We start from the raw sequence: 20,535 nt of genomic DNA, 5'->3' as shown, positions 1-20,535 counted from the left end.
ACCCATAGCTCTCGTTTAGTGAAGGAATAACAAAACCTTTTCCTTAGTTGAATTTGCCGCATTATTGTAAATACTTTTTTAAGCATCTGTACATGTTGTCAATAGGGTGTTCGTGTGCTGGAGGAATATCTCTGTGCTGCAGTAAGACGGCCTCCATAACATTTCTGCTCTTCAACTGACAGCTAATCTCTGTCTCAGAGAACCCCCTCAGACAGTTGGAAGTTATGGAAGCAGAGATTGTTGCTCTGACGTAGGTTTTTGTTTATTTCTTTTAAACTAGTAATTCTTGTTTTTCTTAAAGAAGTTGTCAACTTCTTCCGAACGACTAGAACTTTTTTTCCCCAGTGAGCCCTTCATATATAGGTTCTCTGATCTGTTGTTGTAGAACGTGTACTAAAGCCTATGGATTCGTGTTACTTAGGAAGCTTTACTGTTAATACTTAAAATAAGGATGTGAAAACCTGAGTGCAGCTGTTACATTTTTCACCTGCATTTGGTTATTTGTGTTGGCCTCTAAAAGCAGCGTTTGCTTGGTGGCAGGGCGACACATGGAGAATGGTCCTGGAGTGATGCTGGAGTGCTTCAAGGCTTTGCATGTTAAAAACCGGAGAGAGGAGAAAAAATTCTTTGTGACTGGATGTGGGGGGGGGGGGGGGAGGGGACACTGAAATTTGCATCATGTAAGGCAAAGTTTGTATATAGTTAAAAAGTTTATAATTTTTTTTATATAATGCATTTTTTCAAGTGTATTTTGGTCTTTAATAGATGCAATTGTAAGTACTGTGTACACTATCCAGCTAATAAAAATTTATAAACCAAGCAGCGGCTTTGGCTCTGCTTTAAAGTCCTCCTTTCAGTCAGAGGGAAGAAGCCTTTTCCACACCTGGCATTGCTCTGCCTGAAGGAACCGCCGGTGGAGGCCGGGCGCCTGCGAGCGCTGGAACCCGATTGGCCGAGGGAAACTGTAGCGTCCCGCCACGCGTGCTTATTGGTGGGTGCTGAGGTGGGACGTCTCTGATTGGCTGGTGGTGCCCTGCTAGTTTCCCGCCTGGCATGGTGTCTCAAGATGGCGGCTGAGGGGCTGAGGGAGTTGGGGGGAGGGCGTAGCTCAGCTCTTAGGCTGAGGAAGATGCTGTCGCCCTCCTGGAGTTGGGAATGGTCTCTCAGCTGCGGGAGGGAAGAAAGGAAGGCTGCTGTCACCGGGTCAGTGTTCCTTTTGTGTGTCCTTTTGAGTGTGGAAGAGTTGTTGGGGGAGTCTCTGGGCTGTGGCTAAAGGAGGTGCATAGCTTGATAGTTTTTTGTTTCAGACAATAATTATTTGGGGAAATATGCCCAGAAGTCACGCTGTCTCTTCTCCCTTGCCAATCCGGCTCCTGGCTCCCCATTGGCATTATGCTCCATGTACCTGAGGGCCATCTTCTGTGTGTATGCTGCAGGAGTCATTGCACGCCTCGGGTGATTATTCCGGAGAAGTCTTCCAGAAAAGTCAAATGATGACACAAACAGCCCTGGAGCACAGGGAGTGCCCTATGGGTGCAGTGCTGGAATCTGCTCAGGGTTGTGTAAGCATAAAAGAGGTCACTACCTTCACGTTACCCAAGTGCTGTGCTTCCCAAAACGTTTATTTCTTTGTATTGCTGGTTATCTTCCAGAAGGGTGGTTTATTCTTGTCCCCAAACTCCCTAGTATCATGTCATTATCTTTATTTGCTCAAATATGGCAGAATGGAGACTGTTAGAGCTTATTTTTTGTGTTTTGGTACAAAAGGAAGTTTTCCTCTTAAGAGGATTGGGCAGGCTTTGGAAGGCTTTAGAAATGCTCAGCTTCCATGTCCTCCTGCTAATCCCTCTCAGGCGTGCTGTTCCTTCCACGCATGCTGCTCAGGATCTCTCAGCAGTGTTGTAACTTCAGCAATGATAACATAAATACTTTTATCAGGACTGCTGTTAGGCCGTCTTTTTGTACGGTATCAAGTGGTTGTATGCTACTGCATTGCTGTATGTTTGTTGTTCGCAAAGCTCTTTGGATTAATAATTGCCATATATATATTTATATAAACAAAATACTGCGTTAAGCCTGTTCATTTGTTCCTGTGTTCTTGGGGTATGCTTTATTTTAGAAGGGATACACTAAACTTTGCAGGCAGTTGTGGCCATACAATGAGTTCTTGAAAGAACTAGAATCAGTAGAGCTCTTGGGGCTTGGTTCTGCCCTTGCTGGTGCAAAAGCAACTCGTTTGCTAGCAGAGGTGTTGAGCTTGCATGAGTGTCACCTGCTGCCCACAAGCAGAACAAGAACAAAAAGGGCAGCTTTACTCCAAGCACTGTTGTGTTTCTCCTGCACGGGATGCCTTAACAGTGCTTTCCATGCTATCTGTAAAACAGCTTGGAAATACTGGCTGAAAGCTCTAAGTGAAAATAGGTGAGTTCTTCTAATACCAGTTCTGATAGAGCACAGTCATACTGCCTGTGGTCAGTGCCCAAATTAGAGGGATGGTGTCCCCATAGATGAGGTGGGCTAGGAGTGCCTCCAGCAGGTAGTTCTGAGCATCCAGTCAGGTACTGCTGTTAGGGGTTATCTTCTGAAAAAATATTTTTCTCTCTGCACCAGGCTTCAAGCTCGGACACTGGTTTGTGCTGCAGCGCCGAAGGCTGGCAGTCAGTGTGGGTCCTGACAGATGCTGGCCTGCCCTTTTCACACAGTGTTGCTGGCAGCTCTGAGATCGTGATGAAATGCAGAAATGCTACAAGTGTGACTGTGGGCAAATAGAGCAGAATAAATCCTCAAGGACATCGCAGTTGAGGAGTCATGAATGCAGAAGAGCATGAAGGGCAGTGGCTCAGGGGAATAAGCAGGCATCATAGGCCTGAAGGGAATGCCCACAGCACGTAATAGGTTATGTGATTACAAAGCCACTCAGATATTGATTTTCACAGCTTTTTGCTTTATTCTTAATTTGAAATTCTTTTCAGTTCCCTAACAAGAGCAGGACCAGACTAATTTAAAGCAACCCCTCGCTTTGGAGAGAAGTTCCTGTATCTGCTAATCTTGGGCTAGTCACGGTTGCCAGGATCTTGTCCTTTATTGCTTAGCTTTCTGCTCCGGGAATCAATATTCTGAGTTGCTGGGAACAGGAGAGAAGTAAGGCAGGAAGTTGAGGACAATTGAACAGATATTCTAAAGCGAACAGAACGGATAAAATTTTGTGCTAGTAATGTGTGAAGTGGACACGGTTGGTAAGTGTTGGGTTTTCTCTGCTCCTTGGTTCCTCATGCAGTAACATGTTGCCAATTCTTTGTATTTCAAGGAGCTGGAGACAAACATTTGTTCCAAAAATATTCTTATGCCCCAGTGATCTCCAGAGGAAAAGGGAAGGTACAGATGAGCCAACTGTATTTCATCCAGCAGGAGACTCCTTGATCTCTGGTATTGCTCCCAACCAGTATCATCCAAAATTCAATTTACTTTGCCATTTTGTTTTTTTGGGGGGCTTTTGCTGAGATCTCAATGCTTCTTTTGCATGCCCAATTTGCAGAGCTGCTGCTGGACGTTCTCAGGATGGCATAATACTGTGGTGATTGGGGTAGAATCTCTGCAGTGTAATTCACAGTCTGTGTGATTGTTCTTATAGTCCACTTAAGGCCAGAGTGCTTTGCGGTGAGCAGACAGGCTGCTCAGCCATGGGGCATTTGGAAATACTTCTACTGCCTGTTAGAGATGCAAACAGTCCTCAGAGAGCCTTTGCTCTAAGGCTGGCGGTTACTTATCTGCATTTTGTGACAGAGGACTGATGCAATCTAAGTGCCAAACTGGCCCTACGAACCCCCTCAGCTTCATCGTGTGATAGTAGATATCTTCAGCTTTCTTGAGAAAAGGAAGTGTGTACCAGAAAGCCTTTCTGTTGTGAGTTAGTTATTTCCATTACATTACTTTTAAGATCTACTCTGTGTGCCACTGCAGCTAGATGAGAAATTTGGACATACAAAGTTTAGTTGCTTTCAGAGAATCAAACTGGAAGAAGTAGAGTTTGTTTATTGATGCTTGTTATGACAATTGCTCATCTTTCCAGGTGTGCATATTTTCAGACCTTAATGCAGGGCTGCATGCAAACACGTTTGTTGTTTAAAAAGTGACATGAACCTCAGTCATTAATTCTTTCCAGTGTGAGCCAGTGCAGCTCTTTAGGAATCAAAAAGCACACACACATATAGTTAGCAGTTATTTTAATGTTTTTTTTCTGGTACTGTTTTCAGAGAATTTGCGATAGAGTGACAAAGTCATCTCAGCTTTAACAGCAAAGACCCTGCTGTCCTGTAGCCACATCAGACTTGGCAAGAGAAGTTTCATCTCCTCTCCCCACGTCTCCTCAGAAATGGAGAAGAACCCGCAGGCAAAGTGGAGTTTCTGTGCAGGTGATATGATTAATTGCTGACTGTGCCTTTTCACGTTCCTTTTCTTCCAGTTGTAATATAAAAAAACGAAAGCCATTTCTGTGTCATGTTCAGCAGCTGTGGATCCAACTCAGAGAGCTGAGGTGAGAATCTTAGTCAGCTTTATTCTAGGAGTTATCCATCATTCCTAGGGGTGTTGGTGTTGATCACCACGATAACAGGATTCAGTAGTTTGGTCAGAATGAGTGAAACTTATAACAGAGCCAAGACGGAGTTATACTGTAGCATGGGTGTGGCATTAATAAACAAGCAGAGAAGGCAAGGAAACCCAAACTTATACATACAGTCTGAATTCTGCAACTGTATGTTCAGACTGAAGACATTTTAAGTGGACAAATACTATTCAGCAAAGCCCTGGTTTGGTGAAACCAGGCATTACTTGTTGTTGTTGAAACTGAGAGCGTTACTTGTCTCCCTGAAGTACGCAAAACAACTGTGCTGAAATTGAGCAGGTACTTTTACCATTTTGCTGTTTTGGTCCTAATCAGTGGGCAGTAATTAACATTTCACATGAGTGAGTTTTTAAGTATTTGAGTTGGAAGTCCAAACAGAAGTGCTGTGCTCCCATATCTCGCAGCCCATTGCTGGCTGTGGCACTGGATCTGCTGCTATCACAGCCCGCCTGTTTCCTGAAGTCGGGCTTATAGTTGCTCACTGCTTAAAAATAGAGCCCTGTACAGAAGGCAAATACGCCCCAGCCTTTCACAGTGTTTGTTCATGATAGCTGAATTGTGCTGCTGTGCTATTAGAAAAGTTTGGTTGTTTTTCAGGGAAGATTTGTGCATCCATGTGTCTCATCCTTTCAGCAGTGCTGTGTGTACGCATCTCCAGCAATTGGTTACGTGCGGGTTGTTTCTAAGCTCAGTTCAGCAGCGTTCCATCAATAAGCTGAAGGCTTTGTGCTGCTTTCTTTCAGTGGGCCTGTTCTTCTCTCTTCAATTTCAGACTGTGGAGTTGTGTCCTTGAAGATAAGGGTAGCATATTCCACAGGCCCTGAGGGATGTGAGCTCCCTGGTGGTTCCTGAAGGAAGGAAACTTTCGGTGAAGGCTGTATGTTGACATACATCACATCTTCAGGTTTGGGTCGAGGTTGGTGCCTTATTGCAGCATATATCGTACTCTCACTGTGGTCCCCATCTGATATTCTACTTGCTTTTTCTCTTCCTTCCTTTAAAAACATACAGAATGAGAAGTTAAAAAGAAATGCAGCACTTTTTTGATTCTCAATATTAGCCTCGGTTCGATTACGATTACAAACACTTTCTCCACATATTATGAAACTGAGGAGGAGGAGAGAGGGTGCAGGGAAAAGGGGAAAATTCTTGTACACAAAACTCTCTTTTCCAATCCTGAATCATAGATAGAATGGCTCAGCAACAGATAACACTCAATATTTAGAGAGATCGCAAATAACAAAGTTTTCCTTTGATGAGAGCTTTGGTGATATTACTGAAGATCCAAGGCCAGTAAACTTTCACAATTACCTATTTATTATTGAATTTATTTTCTGAGTACTGTAAACAAAAACAGGGATTATGACTTGCTCAGGTTACTGGGGCTGTGTCTGTTTTGCACCCAGATGTGGTCACAAACACAAACAGCTTCAGCCTGCTGGCTTGGCTGGATGGAACACATTCTCACTGTAGGATGAGTGGCACCGTGTGCTTTGTGATCCCCTTGAGCGCTGAGCGCAGAGCCAGCACTGATAGCAGAGATCAAACAGAGCACCAAGAAGAAGGGATTTCAGATGATCTCTTACCTGTAGCACTCCCCTTCTGAAAGCAGGATGTCTGTCAAAGTCCATCTCTTTTCCTGCCACAAAGAACGGAGTCTCTTGAGTGTAAAACCACACACCTATTTTTTCATTAAAAAAAATGACTGCTTCCACTCTCCCTTCCCTGAAGTTTAGTGCACGTGCTGTGTATCGCTCTCAGCTCAGTTGCACTTCCTTCCTGAACAATGATACCTCTGAATAAACCATCCTTAACCTTCAGGGTGCTGGGATACCAGGCTGCAGGGGCAGGAAAAAGACAAGAGGATTAGAGAGCTTTACCTGCTCTTTTCTTCCCGATGCAGCTGGTGATGAGTGTAACAGTAGCGATCAGGGCAGCTGTAGCCAGCAAGGAAATCAGCACCATGACAGCATAGGGAGTCCTGTAAAGGAAAACATGGTGTCTCCATCACTATTTACAGCACTGCAGTGACTAGGCTAGTTTGGGAGGGGGTTTTGTGTGTCTGAAATTAAATTCAGCGTACAACTATTAACCCCGTTGTCTCTCAACAAGTGTGATTCTGTGAGGTCAGTACTTATGTGCAGTCACAGAGGATCCATCCCAACTGTATTTTCTCTGGTTCTTTACAAGCCTGGGGCACATTCAGGAGCTTGAAATCTCTTCCTGCGCTCAATTCAGTGCTGCTTAGAGTTCAAAGGCATCCCTTATCGGGATGCAGGAGCCCTTCTCATGGTCTGTCTTTGATCAGGATCATTATGGGTTGCTCTTAGGCTGTTGTGCTTGTACAAGAGCAGAATCATTGTAACATAACATTGCATGGGTTGTATAGTTGTCCCTTTTTAAGCAGGTAGAAAGGAATAACACTGAAACTGAGCATCTTCAGTGGAGTCCCCACCTAGAGCTCCTGAAACCAGCAGGAGACTTGTATGGCTTTCATAGGGCCTGAGCAGGTTGACCCAAACTCCGCAGGGAGAAGCCTGTGTGTGTGTGCACGTTTATCACAGCACTGCTCAAATCCTGCAGTGCAGCCAGAATGCCATAATTAGAGTCTGGGTGTCTTTGTTTATTTTTACCTCTGGTCCTTTCTGCTGTTGTCTGTGGGGCTGCCATCCATATTCCACTTTTCCCCTTGGAAAAAAAAGCAGAAGTGAATGATTTTCCCACACTGATCCATCCCTGATGACTCTCTGTCATGCCAGCATGCTCCAGAGATACTGCTTGTTTGTTAACCATGACATTGTGGAATGCAGAAGGATATCCATCCTGTGCTATTCATCAGCAAAAGAAAGTTTATCAGTGCTGCTGAGTCATGGGAATCATCCAGTTATAGGATCATCCATTTTCTCAGGAAAGAGCTGGGATTTTGTGTATGCTGTTGGCTGGTGTACTGTCAGCAGTGCATGTGCATGAAAGCACCAGTGTAGGCTCAGCCAGAGAGCCAGCAGCAAATAGCTATGGGGACAGGAACAGACATCTTGTGATTCCAGGTTTCTTTCCTTCAGGTTATGGGCCTCTGGTGCTTTTTCACTGCTGCCAAATAGGTAAGCCACGAAAATTCATGTCAGTTTAGAGAGCAGCCTGAAAGCTGAGTTGCATTTAAATGCTGCTGGAAAGAAAGTTTCTTAGAAGACAAATCTTGACATCTTTGTCTTAAAGAAGGGATCTCGTTATTTACCTCCCCTCCTGCGTTTTTCAGTCCGGTCAGAAAGATCAGATTGTTTCCACTCAGTGCTTTCTGCTTTGCTGCTTTCTGCACTGGCTGAAAGCAGAAGGGAAGTATTAAATTCAAAAGTTCATTAACAGACAGTGACAAAGAGGTGAACTCAGGTAGAAATTCATGGAAACATTCAGATCTCTTGGAGTCTGTTCCATCTGCTGATGCAAATGTGAAATGTCATCAGTCTAGGAAGCCAAGTCAGACTGCCCCCCTCCCAAGAACTGGCAGCAATTTATACCATTAGTGTGTGTCAGAAAATCTGTTTTAAAAAGGAAATTCAGGAGTTATCTGTGTCTCAGGAAATTTCAAGGCTCAGAAGAGAGCTCTTTAGCACTGACCTGTAATCTTTCTTGTCAAGTATTAAGAAATTGCTGACTTTTAGAAGATCATCATTAATTCTTTGATTAACTCACCCAAAACTTTCAGCACGATCCTCCTCAGTAGTTTGTTTCTCCCCTGGAGATGGCTCTCAAGACGATACTCTCCTGAGTCATTAAGTTGGAGCTTTTTCAGCCACATTCTAATCATTTTCCATGAGAAGTCATTCATCATTTCAGTCCTCTCTGCTTTAACAATACTTTGATCAGCATTACCTCTGATAATAGGGTGACAAGTAATTTGGGACACCATTTTGCACCAAATAAAATGTTGAAGTTCTCCAGTGTTGATTGGTGCAGAATAGGAGCAGTGGAGGAACAGAGATTTCCCTTTTTTGGCAAACACTGTTACAGGTTCTAAAGAAAATAAAGTGGTGATTCATTAGAAGGATCAAAGAGAAGAAAGAACAGTCCCTGTGGTAGTGTGCATCACCCAGCAAAGGAGAGAGGCCAACAGCAGAACAAAGAGAGCTTGCAGAAGAGGTGGAAGCCTGTATCAGGTACTGTCACATTGCCCAGGTGCTGTGACAAGGAGCCACCTCAGCACATTTCTAATGCCTAATATCTATCTTCAAGTTTAAGAGGGTGTTGCTCCCTCTCATGAGTCTTCTTGAGTTATCAGAGCCTTTCTGCGTGAAAGGCTTCTGTGACTGGAAAACACTTGGAACAAAATGGAAAATTTTCTGCAAAAGAAAGTTGTATTCCTTTAGTTTTCATCAGCTTGTCTGAAATATTCTATCCCAAACCCATTTGGTTTTGATTAGTACAATCCCACAAAATTGTATTCATGGTTTTTCGTGGTGATTTTTAAAATAACGCTTTCTTTTGCTTTGGAACTTCTTCATTTTGTATGGAAAAAAAAAAATTATTGGCCATTTCTGCCTCTAGATACATACAGATACGTATTGTGATTTTATATGGAGCTATAGAACGTAGTTTTATCCTGTCCTCAATAACCTCTCGGGGAATTACGATGTCTAGATGTACCATGTTTAGCTATGAAACAAAAAAATGGAATTGACACATCATTCTTGATTTATTTTGGTAGTCTCCCACCCGGCGTGCTGTTGACCACATAGCTCACCCTTAGGTGAAACCACCATCTGTATTCTTTGTAGCAAAACTTGCTTCATTTCAACCCAAACTCCACACTGGTATGTGCCAGAATCCTCTTTGCGAAGTGCTGTCATGATTACAGAAAACCAACCGCCTCCAGAGTCTCTCAGCTCAGCTGGAGGATGCAGTGCAGGGCTAGGAGCAATCCTTTCTTCTGAAGGGAAGCTCAAGGGTAAGACTGGACAATATTTTTCTGATTGTTCCTTGCACCAGAATTTCTTCTCACGAGAGTGCTTGTGCACGTCGTATGAGCAGTTAGCTCTGAAGGACTCTCCTGGTACTTGCAGAAAGACTTGTGTGTCCTCTGCTGCCACGTGTGATCCTTTGAAAGGAAGAAGAAAATTGATGCCAGAAGTCACCACGTCCTGTGCCACCTTTTCTTGCGTCACACTGCTGATACCTCTGGGACTGTGAGAAGAGTTACCTGTCTCTGCAGGTTTGCATAAAGAAACATCCATACCCAGCCTTGGTGCCACTACCCTTTTTCCATTGTTATTCACATTGTTCCTCTCTGTGGACTCAGTATTCACAGGCTGTAAGAGAGCAAACAGCAGCTAGCCTGTCTCACACTGCTCACAATGCCTCATCCATCATGTTTCAAGAGAAAATAACAAACACAGATTTCACTCCCCATATGCTAGGTGATTTCAGACTGAGAAAACCTAAGCTTGTGTAAATAAAATAAACACATTTCAGGCTGAACATCTCCTCTTGTTGACATCTGGCAATCCTATTCCTTGCCTGGCCGTGGATGGCCTGAATAAAAATTGTTCAAGCAAATAACAGCTGCAATGTGTACAGCAGCACTGAGAGCACCCTGCTCCTCAGGGTGATTCAAAGCCTTACCTGGTAGCACCAGCAGGAGCAGCAGGGCTGGAAAACTTCCCATCCTGCAGTAGAAAGTGGTATATGGCACGGGGAGAAGAATGTATCCTAGAGCTTCGTTACCCCTGAGGAATTCTCTGATACAGAGGAAGCTAAACTTGCTTTGTCATTTACAGTTTCTGCTGCTTGGAGTGATGATAGCAGTTTGGAGTTGCTGAGAACATCTATTAACCACAAACTGTCTTGGGTGGGAAGACTGCTTCATGTTTACTAGCTGCTTTTTTGCTTTAAGTATTTAGTTGTGTAGATAGCTCTATTTAGCAATCAGACTGTGGGGCTGGAAAAGAAATAGGCATTTTCAGGCTCTGGTGCCACCTTGGCAGTGCAGCTTTCAGTAGGATAAGTTAATTCTTCCTGCAGTTTTGTGCTTATGTGCAACTTCCATGTTCTTGTTCAGAAGTGCCCAGCATCAACATGAGGTGATGTGAGTGGCCCTGCATGAGGTGTCAGGGTTGCCTCCTGGTTAGTGCTGCAGTTCCCTTGCTTTACAGCCCATGCCTATGCTAGGCACTTCAGAGTTGAGAGGGAATGCCAAAATGAAATGAAATTAGTTTATAGCCTTGTCTGGATTTGGGATCTCAGCTACTGTTACCACCAAGTGCTAAATGGGGCTGGCTGGATCCACCCACCTGCCAGTTTGGAGTACTGCAAAACACAGCAGTTTGTTCTGAGTGGTTTATTGTGAATTGCTGTGCTCCAGCCCTTTGACATGAATCCACACTATGTAAGATAACAGTTTGTTTTTATTTAGCTTTGTAGGCAATGCGGGAAGCAGTGTGAATGGCATTGGGTTTGGGTTCTTCTTTGGACAGGTAATTGCAGCTTCCTTCTGGGGTATGATGAACAATGAACCCCTTGAGAAAAAGTGCAGGTAAAGTACAGAGAGACAGATCATCTTTGTGTTCATGGAATGATTTGAGAAATGAGGAAACAAGCTCAGAGCTGTGTGCAGATTTCACATGCCTTTGTTATGTTCTGCAGTTCTTTGTTCCTTTCCACACTGACTGCTTGCTAAGGATCCACTCTGTGCAAGGAGATCCTTGGGGTCTTGTGTCACCTAGCAGTACTGTGAGATGGCACAACACTGACAGATCTCACCTGCACAGGGGATGAGCACTAGGAATAACTGCCTGATCGTGTGGTGCAGTTACTGGCAGTGACTGGAGGTGACAGCAGAGCACTGCATTGCCATAAGCATGGCAAAAATCAGTCTTTATGGACAGGAGTCTTACAAACAAGTCTTAACAAAGCTGATTTCTAGACAGCAATACTAGCTTTCAGTAGAACCACATACGTCCATTTGTACTGCGTGCTTTTGGGAGAAGCATTCATGGCTTCTGTAGAGGTGTGTAGGACATTCTGAATAAAAGCCATGAGCTCTTCAGCACTGTTCTTCAACGAATCAAAACTTCCTTGGAGGTTTGAGATGAAACTGTCATATTATTTTTGCTGTGTGTGAGAGCACAAAAGCACCAGGTGGTTGAGATGTGTTAACCTGGACTCTTGTTTATGTTCAGTGGTTTTCCTTACAGCAATGCATTATCTGTGCATTACTGTGTCTGGGGAAGCATCTCTGCCACATGAGTAGGGTTTTGTTGGATCTCTTGATGAAACGATTTCTTCTTCCTCCCTCCTTCCAGCCCTCAGTCCCACCCGCTTCCAACAGTTTCAGGTGTTACTGGCAGCATCATTTCAATTGGGTTGTGTTGGAGAAAGCAATGAGAGAAGGTGGTAGATGGTGACATTCCCTCTCCAGAGTGATAGGTTTGTCAATACCTATATTTAGTAGGCAGTGCTTTTCTTTCTTACAGCAGGTGGCAAAGCTTTGCTCAAAAAAGCTTGATGTTCATTTCCCTGTCGATTCCCTTTGGTTCGGCTCTAAGCAGTGCTCTCCCAGGAGGGGCTGATTCCACCATGTGCAGGCTCTACGAGGTCACCAGGGAAACGGAGGACCTGCTGTTCATTCAAGCTTGGTTTGTTCTGCTCTGCCTCTCTGTTTTTCATGCTGTTGCTAATGATAAAGATCAGCACAGCCACCACAAACTTAGTAGCCAGTAATCCAGCAATGATGTAGAGGACCGTGAAATCAGCTTCAGGAGGGATGCTATGGGGAAACATAAACACAACAAAATGAGGCTTAGCAAGGAAGAGGATGATTCAACCTTAAATAAATTCTTGTATTTGGATAGGATAGAAGTGCAAAGGTGGTAACAACTCCTGTGAGTGCTACCCCCTGCTTGGGCACAACAGAGCCTGCGAGGTTAGAGCAACTGTAATAGGTTTTAACTGGAAGATCTCACATATGGATAAATTGCAATCTGCAGGATTTGGCTTGCCTGGCCCTGGAGCACTGCTTTGTGTTCAGAAACCATGCAGCAGCTACAAGGGTTGTCATGCATTAGGAAGGGGCGGAGAATGTGCCTGTGGTGATGTTCTTCTCAGCTTCAAATGGGATTACAGGTGCTAATGTAGTTTAGTCTTAGAAGAAGGAATATTATGGTTTACCTGGAGATGCTCTGCACAGCACTGGGCTCCTCTGGAATTTGGGTCTCCAGGACAGCTGGTGACAGAAACAGAACAGTTCAGTCTGCAAATGTTCCATGTGATATTCAGTGGTGTCACAAAACCAGTGCCCCAGATAGGCACAGGTGACCAAAGTGAGGCTGGGCACTGGTTAGTCTGGGTGATGACTGATGGCATGTATTAGATGTCCTGTAGCAGTGAGTTTGTGTTGCTATAAATTGGGAAATAAAAACAGGCTGGGGACTTCCTTAGAGACAGACAAAAGTAAATGTTTACTGAAGTACAGTCCTGGCATCTGCAGGGGTGTGAAATTTAAGTAGGAACTGGTGAAACTCAGAGCCCTGGGACCTACCTGTCAGCACATCCACTTGCACCCTCCGTAAGGTGTTGGTTTCCCCCAGGTACTCCGTTCTGCACTGGTACAGCCCGGCGTCCTGCTTCCTGAGTCGCCTCATGGTCACGGTCAGGACCCCATCCTGGATGTTGTCGCTGATGGAGGTGGTGCCGTTCCTGTTCTTCAGGAATGGCAGCCAGAAGCGGCGGGCGCTCACCACGTGTTGGCACTTACTCCCATCGATCTGCTTGCACCAGCTCTTCTCTCTCCACCGCTGCTGCCGGGGGTTATAGGTGCAGTTCACAGATATGGTCCCCCCCTCCATTCCGTACACCGTAGTGATGTTCTGTGCAGTACAGGATGCTAGGAGAGGAGGAGAAAGTGGTGAGCCACAACTTTCATATCTATCCCTTACTGCTTGTGCCAAACAGATGTCATTTTCCTCTTTTACAGCTCTGATGATGGCTACTGCCAACTGCAGGGCTGGCTCACCTGCCTGCCGTGTCGAGAAAAATGCAGTGTGCTCAGGTTCAGTCTTGGCTCAGACTTCCTTGAAATAAGCCTGCAGTGATCCCATTGACTGGTGTGTCATGTGGCTCTTGCTGAGCAGCTTTTCCTGTGGGAGTTTGCAGATCTTCTGAAGCTCAGCAAATTTCGGTCCTCATCTTCCCCCTCTGGCCCTGTGGTGACTGCTCTGGATTGCAGTCTGGAGCTCAGTGTTGTCATGCTTGTTGTGGTCACTGTGCTCCAGCCCAGCAAGGGGAGACTGTTTGTCAGCATGACTAGGACACTTAAATAGGAGCTTGTGTTTTCCTCTGATCTGGGGGGGCACAAAGCTGGAAGTTGACTTGACACTAGGTAAACTGGCTTGGTTTTTACGAGGTGTTTTTATGAGGCAGATCATCACAGAATCACAGAATTGTAGGGGTTGGAAGGGACCTCTAGAGATCATTGAGTCCAACGCTCCTGCAAAGCAGCTCCTACAGCAGGCTGCACAGGAAGGCGTCCAGGCAGGTCATCCTGACCCAGTAATGACTCGTCCTTTCTCAGCAGCCATTAGTTAGTTTCTCCTTGCTGTAACACCCCTTCTTTGAAGCATGCAGCCTGCCTACTTGCAAACAGCTGCAGCAAGGCAGCTTGCTTCAGGCTTTAGCCTTGAGCTCAACCCTTCCACATATGTTCAGAGGTGCAGATTTGGCTCTGATGCAAAAATGGTGCTGTGCAGTAAACGCCTGTAAAGTTTGTCACAATTTTAGGGCCCTTTACAGAGCCAAAGGAAAGCAGAACAGCCTTGGCAGGTGCTGCAATCAAAGTGAGAGATAGAAACAAGTGAGCAGCTCACTGTTAGCAGGTTGCTTGTTATTCGCATTCCTGACTTCTGATTCCAGAGTCTTTGCAGATTGTTTCATCCTGTCTTTTTAATAACCTATTCATTTTAATCCTGTTGATAACTGGTCTGCAGCTGCTTGGCTTTTTTTGTTCTAGTTCCTTATTTCTAATTTCCATTTCCTCCTTATAGTGGGCAAAGGCAGAAGGGAAAGTCTATTAATATTTAGAGAGAGAAGTACAGAGTGTTATTTCTGGAAATCTATGTAGATTTTGTGGCAAGATAAATAATGCTAAAACAGGAGTAAATTAAAAAATGGGTTGTTGTGAGGCCTTTGTGTTGGCAGAGCCTTATCATAAAGCATCTTAAAATAATTTTAAACATTCTAAGTGCTTTGTAAGCTGAAAGAAAAAAGAAGCTGAAGGTCTTTCAGGCTTTCCTAGAGGATGGCATAAAAATGGATCTATGCTCTTCAGTCATCCATCACCTACAAACTTTCATCCTGCTGTTTTGTTCCACTCAGTGGTTCCAGGGAAGGCTTTACCTCTCTACACATCCCATCCCAGGAGAGCCAACTAAACGTTGTAATTCCACCTCTTATTTCTCCTGCAGACTCTTCTCCTCCCTTGTTCAGCTAGGCTTTTCAGTTCCTGGAGTGACTTCTGGTTTTGCGTTTATGGACCAGAAACACTGTTGCAAAGCAGTGCCTTGATAGTCCTGGCATTTGAAGATTTGCTGATGCCCCAGTGGAAAACTTTGTGTCATTATCTTTTCCGCAGGTTCTGCTGACAGGTCATTTACTGTTTGTGTTCCTCCTCCCTTTTTTGCTACTGAAAAAGCATTGTGGACTTTTTTTCCAAATTCAGACTTCAGTCAGAATTGAGATTCTGTGTTCCCAAAGCCTGTATGTGTACCTGCATGTGCAGTGTTCCAGGAATTGGGCATCTCTAGAATTTGCCTGGAAAGAGAAGGCTATCAGCTGAGAATACCAGCTGGATCCTGTGCCTTGTTTCCCATTGCTCTCCAAGCTGAAAATAATCAAAGACTGGGAGTGTTATTCCCTACAGAGATGTGCTCCCTAGCTCATGTATTTCTTTGTGATGCCCAAAGGATGTCTCTACTTCACTGAGTTTTATTTTCCTCCTGTTGAACCACAGCTGTTGCGATTTACATTCAACCTCCTACGAATGCAAACAAATAGAATTTTGCAGTTTCACTCTGAGAAAGCACACAAGACTTCTGTAAACAGTGTTTCATCTTCTGACTCAAAAGGATCGCTGTGAGGAAAGCTGAGTGCTTGGGTCATAGAATCATTTCAGAATCATTAGAAGTCATCTAATCCGATGCCCCCGCAGTGCACAGGGACACCCACAGCTCTGTCAGTGCTCACAGCCCCATCCCGTGGGGGTCTCCAGGGAAGGGGCACCACTGCCCCTATGGCAGCCTGTGCAGTGCCTCACCGCCCTCATCACAGTCAGTGTTTTTCTTATATCCTAAATCTTTCCTCTTTTCATGTGAAACCACTTCCCCTTGTCCTATCACACAGACCCTTCTACAGAGTCTGCCCTCTGTTTTCTTACAGTCCCATCGTTCAATTAAGGGTATAGAGCAAACTTGGAAGAAAGGGTCTGACATCCCTCCAGTATAACAAGGGAGGAAGAGCAGGGTGCAGAATGTACTGCAAAGCTCCAGGTTCCCCCTGCTTGTACTGTGTTGCACCTTGCAATGTGCAGACAGGTGGTAAAGCTATCCATAGCAAATGATTGTATTGTTTTTTCCAAAGAGCTGCATGCTACAGTGAAGGTACCTTTGCATCCAGAAGGAGCTGCTGCATCTCAAGGCCTGTGCAGTCTTGTTGTTTGTTGTAATCTTTGTCTCATAGAGGTCATTACTCTTAAGATAGAGTTCTTGCATCAGTTCTTCACCCTACCTGTTATCATCACCCAAGCCCATGTATGCTTTCTTACCTGAGAAGAAGACCAAGATGAGGTGCATGAGTTTCTCCATGTCTGTCCAGCAGAGAAGGGGAAAGAGAGGAGTCCAGACAGAAGTGAAAAGGGCTGTTGCCCAAGAGCAGTTTGCTTTTCTCTCCTCCTAGCTCTGCCGGAAGGAATGAGCACAGGAACTTGGCATCTTTTTTGTCCTGCACGTTGAGCAATTCACCACGCATGGGCCTTTCTCTCACTGGCTGAAAATTCAGGCATCAGCTTTGCCTGCTCACAGCCACAATTTAGTCTAGACAGCCTGAAAGAGAGCGTCATGTGGTGGCCTCTGGTATCGTTAGCAAACTGATGGGCTGCCCTTGTTAATTTGTTGGATTCGCTTACTTGGAGATCTTCCATTCAAATGCTGATAAAACCTTGCTTATCTTACAGAAACAGGCAGATAAATCTGCAGATCTGTCTGTTAGTAAATGTGCCTTGTTTTCTTTAATCAGTGTTTAAAAAAATGGTACCTAGAAGTTCTCTGTGGGTCTTTCTATCTTCCATTTTTTTATTTCTTGCACCAAAAAGCTCAAGCCTGGATTCTCTTTCATGAGAAGCAACTGTGATCCTGAAAATGTATTTCTTGCATTTTATTATCTTTTACCATTACTATTCTACTGTTTGACCCAGTGTAACTGACTGTATGAATAGTTAGGGGAGTCGTAGCCTGGGGATCCTTTTCCAGATTTTTTCCATTTTCTTTTTCTTCCTTTCATTTCAAGTTAAATGGGTCAACTCTGATAGTCTCAAAGAACAAACCTGCATCTCTGCTGCAGCCATAGCAAGACAGGCCTGTGAGTAACAGGTGGTCCAGGCATCTTTGATCTGCCACCTGTCTGCAGAGCTTGGTGCAGCTTAGGAAGTGCCAGGGCTTTTATTTGGTGCCAGGGTGAATAGAGCACAGTGCTGCAGGGACACAGAGCTGCATCTCAGTCTGGCTAATGGTTGATTCAGAGGTGTGTGATGGGAGCCTAGAGAGCAAGTCCATTGGGAGTACGTGTCCTGGTTTATGGTGGGGTTATTCAGGACAGCAGGGGGCTGGTCAGGTCCCTGCCAGTCCAGTGTTCTTTGGCAACTCTTGGAAGCCTGCATCAGAGCTGCACCAGGGATTTATAAATGTATTATGTATGCAATTTACTTGGACATTTATATCTGTAAGTAATCTACTCTTGAATTACCAGCATTTCCTTTCTCTTGTATCACCTGCTGTTGAAAACAGCCCTCTTGTGCTCATACTTCTTCCTCTGTTGTCTTTGCAGTACTTCCTGAAACTTTGCTAAGCTTATGGTAGAATCATAGAACAGCTTGGGTTGGAGGGGACCTGAAGCATCATCTAATTGCAACCCCCTGCCGTGGGCAGGATTGCCAATTTCTTGCTGTCAATTTCTTCTGTCAGTTTTTTTGCTCTGTGCTGCTGTCTATATGGACTTTCCTCCTCTGGCTCAGGGCTTGCTTGTGCAGTTGGCAGATGGCAAATGCTGTTCAAAACACCCAGTGCCCTGTGCATTCCTTGGACGTGGTGCCACGTGCTCCCTTCCTTCCTTTCTCCAGAAACGCTCATCTTTTGTTTTCTCTTTTCCATGCTCTTTCATTTGTCTCTGTTCCACACTGCTTTGGTTCAAGCAGCCAGTTTGTGTCTTCTTGAGGAACAGCTGTAAGAGCAAGCCAGCCACAAGCTTTTGAACAGAATGAAAGCCTCTGATTAGGAAGTCTTTAAAGGAACGTCTGTGCTTGCACTCAGTAGTGCCTCACCTTCTTTCCTTCCTACACCCATATCTAGCACATGTGCCCTTTTTCTTGATTAATGGGTGGGCATTTAGCTTTAGTTTGAAAGCCTCTTTCCATCTTATTTCTTACCTAGGCAGGCTGATAAACGTAGGAATTTGCATAAAGTATCAAAAACTGTATGCATTGTGATGTGCACCACTGTTTTGTTCTTAGAAGACCTCCTGGGGCTCAGATTCTTACAGCAGGACCCTCAGCTTGCGCAACTCGCAGGGCACTGTTTCAGCTTGGTGCAGTACGCTCAAGCCACCTGCCTTCAGGCAGATGCTGGTTCTGCTTATTCCTAGAACCCAGTGCTCATATCTGCCACCCACTACAAACAAACCCAGTGGCAGCAAGGGGAGAGTCCTGCACACCTGCCTCTCCCAGAGAGGCTGCATTTTAATGGAATCAAAAAAGCAAATGTGCAGTCGATCCTGAGAATTACCAAGCACCTCTGACCTAAGAGGATCTGCATATTTATCACAAATTTCTAAGAGGAAAGAAAGAGGTCTTAAGATGCATAGGCAACGTACATGTGGTAGCAAAACCTTAATTCTTTCCCCAGTGTTCGTGTACTGTTCTCCACTCCCACTTTATGTAGCAGTTCTCCCATTTCTGGATTGCTTTAGAATTCTGTGCTTCATCCTTTGTCATTCTTAGGTAACTGCTTGTGTGCAATGATGGCATATTCCACATTTTCCTCTGTGGGTTTCCTGGGAGTCTGACTCAGTTCAACATTGCAGTAGAGAGGTTCATCAGAGCTGAGCTGGGATTTAAAGTCCAGAGTAATGTAATTTAGATCTCTGCTGTCATCTGTGGTTCTTCCCATTCTTTCAGTGCTCTCAAGCTATAAAAAGGAAGAGCAAACAGTAGTCAGCATCATTCAGTGCCAAGGCGCAGCTGTTATCAAAGGAACAAGATTCTTCCAGGAGAAGTTGTGTGAAAAATGAAAAGTCACCTCTGGTCATGGCAGAGGAAGAAGTAACAGAAAACCCTTTCTTTAATCTCCTCTCCTTGAGACAGGCTACAGTTTCATCTTCTAACCTTGCTTTCTAGTCTTTCAGTCATTTCTCAGAGATTACTAGAATTTTCCCCACCTTGGGTTCATTATTGTTCATTTTTTCCAGTGGAATTTTCCTTCCACTGCCCCCACATTCCTTTCTGTGGTGATATTAAATATTATTTCCCCTCGCACTCAGAACCAAAAATGATCTTCATCATGTGGGTCAGCCAACCCCTCACAGGTGATGGATTCAGGTACCAAATGGAAATGGTCATATTCCTTACCTGTGCTGGGCTCTCTGGTTTGTCATACATGTCCTCTGGCTTGTCATACGTGTCCTCTGCTTGTCTGTTACCTTTGGAAAGAGCCAGAGTCAGAGTTTTGAGAAGCAGAGAAGCCCATAACAATGCCTGGTCATTGGCTGTGCTCCAAGGAGTTTTGGGGAGGCTTTGGGATTGCCCTGTGATGGAAGTGATGGTTGTGCCAATGGGACCCATCCACCCTGAGTCTGGGGAACGTGTTTCTCCCAGTTTACTTCTCTGAAATGGTAGGAGGTGTTTTGTGCAGGGAACATGGGTTTGATTTACTGGGAGATCACAGCAGGGAGCCTGCCTTTGAGGCTTCCCAGCCTGAACCTATGTTATCTTCCCCAGAGTACTGTGAATTGGGAATAATCTTGCTTGAAGAGGGAAAATGATGGTTAGAGAAGGACCCATCTACAATCAGCGAACAGAAATCACCAATTTCCACATACCTCTTGTCTTCTGCTTCTTGCGCTGCCTGATGCCCAGTGTTGTTGTGATGGCCAATGCCAGGATGAGCAGGATGCACAGAGCCACAGAGATTATGATGGTGTTCCTTTACAGGAAGAGCAAAGACGTTATCAGTTCTGGTTACCAATAGCTAGCAAAGCCCATTACCAGAAAGGGGGCAGGAGTAGCTTTTATACATTTGGAAGGAGGGGGGTGGAACTAGCTGATCTTTAAGGTCATTTCCAACCTAAGCCATTCTGTAATTCTAGTCTTCATGCTTTTAAAACAAAACACTATTCAAAGTTCAGAGCACAATTCCAGGCTCTCAGGAGCAGGTACTGCTTCTTCCTCTTGAGTTTTCCTGCACCTGACACACTGGGATGTATATTGTGCTCTTAAGTGCTGCTGCAGTGTTCATGACAGGAAGTCCAAAGGGGAAGAAAGTCCTTTACATTAAAAAAACCAAAACAACAACAACAGTAAAAAGAAGGAAGAAAGAGCAGCTAAGGGGTATTTTGCTGTTAACTATTCACCAGCGCCCTGCATAACCCCCACAAGGGTTGTG

At 44.7% G+C, this 20,535-nt stretch overlaps 2 protein-coding genes across 3 annotated transcripts; both read right to left on the bottom strand.

Annotated features, from left to right (window-relative positions):
* Positions 1-4,248: 4,248 nt before the first annotated feature.
* LOC122168295 lies at positions 4,249-11,611 on the bottom strand. Its single transcript, XM_042833477.1, has 9 exons — positions 11,574-11,611; positions 10,241-10,380; positions 9,363-9,716; positions 8,315-8,635; positions 7,860-7,943; positions 7,258-7,312; positions 6,505-6,605; positions 6,211-6,263; positions 4,249-5,619 (listed from the first exon to the last, which is right to left on the bottom strand). The coding sequence occupies exons 1-9, from the start codon at positions 11,609-11,611 to the stop codon at positions 5,332-5,334; spliced, it is 1,434 nt and encodes a 477-aa protein (XP_042689411.1). The 3' UTR covers positions 4,249-5,331.
* Positions 10,941-16,996, bottom strand: NCR2 (natural cytotoxicity triggering receptor 2). 2 transcript variants are annotated; one of them, XM_042833770.1, is made up of 4 exons: positions 16,431-16,996; positions 13,155-13,499; positions 12,785-12,839; positions 10,941-12,383 (listed from the first exon to the last, which is right to left on the bottom strand). In XM_042833770.1, exons 1-4 carry the CDS (start codon positions 16,468-16,470, stop codon positions 12,158-12,160), a joined length of 666 nt encoding a protein of 221 aa, XP_042689704.1. In that variant the 5' UTR covers positions 16,471-16,996; the 3' UTR covers positions 10,941-12,157. The 2 variants fall into 2 exon arrangements, with proteins under 2 accessions (XP_042689704.1, XP_042689705.1); XM_042833771.1 differs by lacking the exon at positions 16,431-16,996 and adding an exon at positions 13,629-15,826.
* Between the last annotated feature and the right edge of the window lie 3,539 nt (positions 16,997-20,535).

This window comes from Centrocercus urophasianus, unplaced genomic scaffold (genome assembly GCF_019232065.1).
Source record: "Centrocercus urophasianus isolate 14NV4802_14NV808 unplaced genomic scaffold, USGS_Curo_1.0 seq_42, whole genome shotgun sequence".
Classification (NCBI taxonomy): domain Eukaryota; kingdom Metazoa; phylum Chordata; class Aves; order Galliformes; family Phasianidae; genus Centrocercus; species Centrocercus urophasianus.
Note: the sequence above shows the minus strand (reverse complement) of the source record. Positions and strands in the feature narration are given on the sequence as shown.

What these genes read in the sequence shown, in the direction of transcription:
- LOC122168295 (XM_042833477.1), bottom strand. Translation starts at nt 11,611, where the DNA reads ATGAATGCTTCTCCCAAAAGCACGCAGTACAAATGGAC. An exon ending in GCTCCTGCTGGTGCTACCAG is followed by an intron (nt 9,717 to 10,240) that starts GTAAGGCTTTGA and finishes TTCCTTTCAAAG; the next exon opens with GATCACACGTGGCAGCAGAG. An exon ending in GATCGTGCTGAAAGTTTTGG is followed by an intron (nt 7,944 to 8,314) that starts GTGAGTTAATCA and finishes TTCTGCTTTCAG; the next exon opens with CCAGTGCAGAAAGCAGCAAA.
- NCR2 (XM_042833770.1), bottom strand. Translation starts at nt 16,470, where the DNA reads ATGGAGAAACTCATGCACCTCATCTTGGTCTTCTTCTCAG. An exon ending in CATCTTGGTCTTCTTCTCAG is followed by an intron (nt 13,500 to 16,430) that starts GTAAGAAAGCAT and finishes CTCCTCTCCTAG; the next exon opens with CATCCTGTACTGCACAGAAC. An exon ending in GCTGTGCAGAGCATCTCCAG is followed by an intron (nt 12,384 to 12,784) that starts GTAAACCATAAT and finishes GTTTCCCCATAG; the next exon opens with CATCCCTCCTGAAGCTGATT.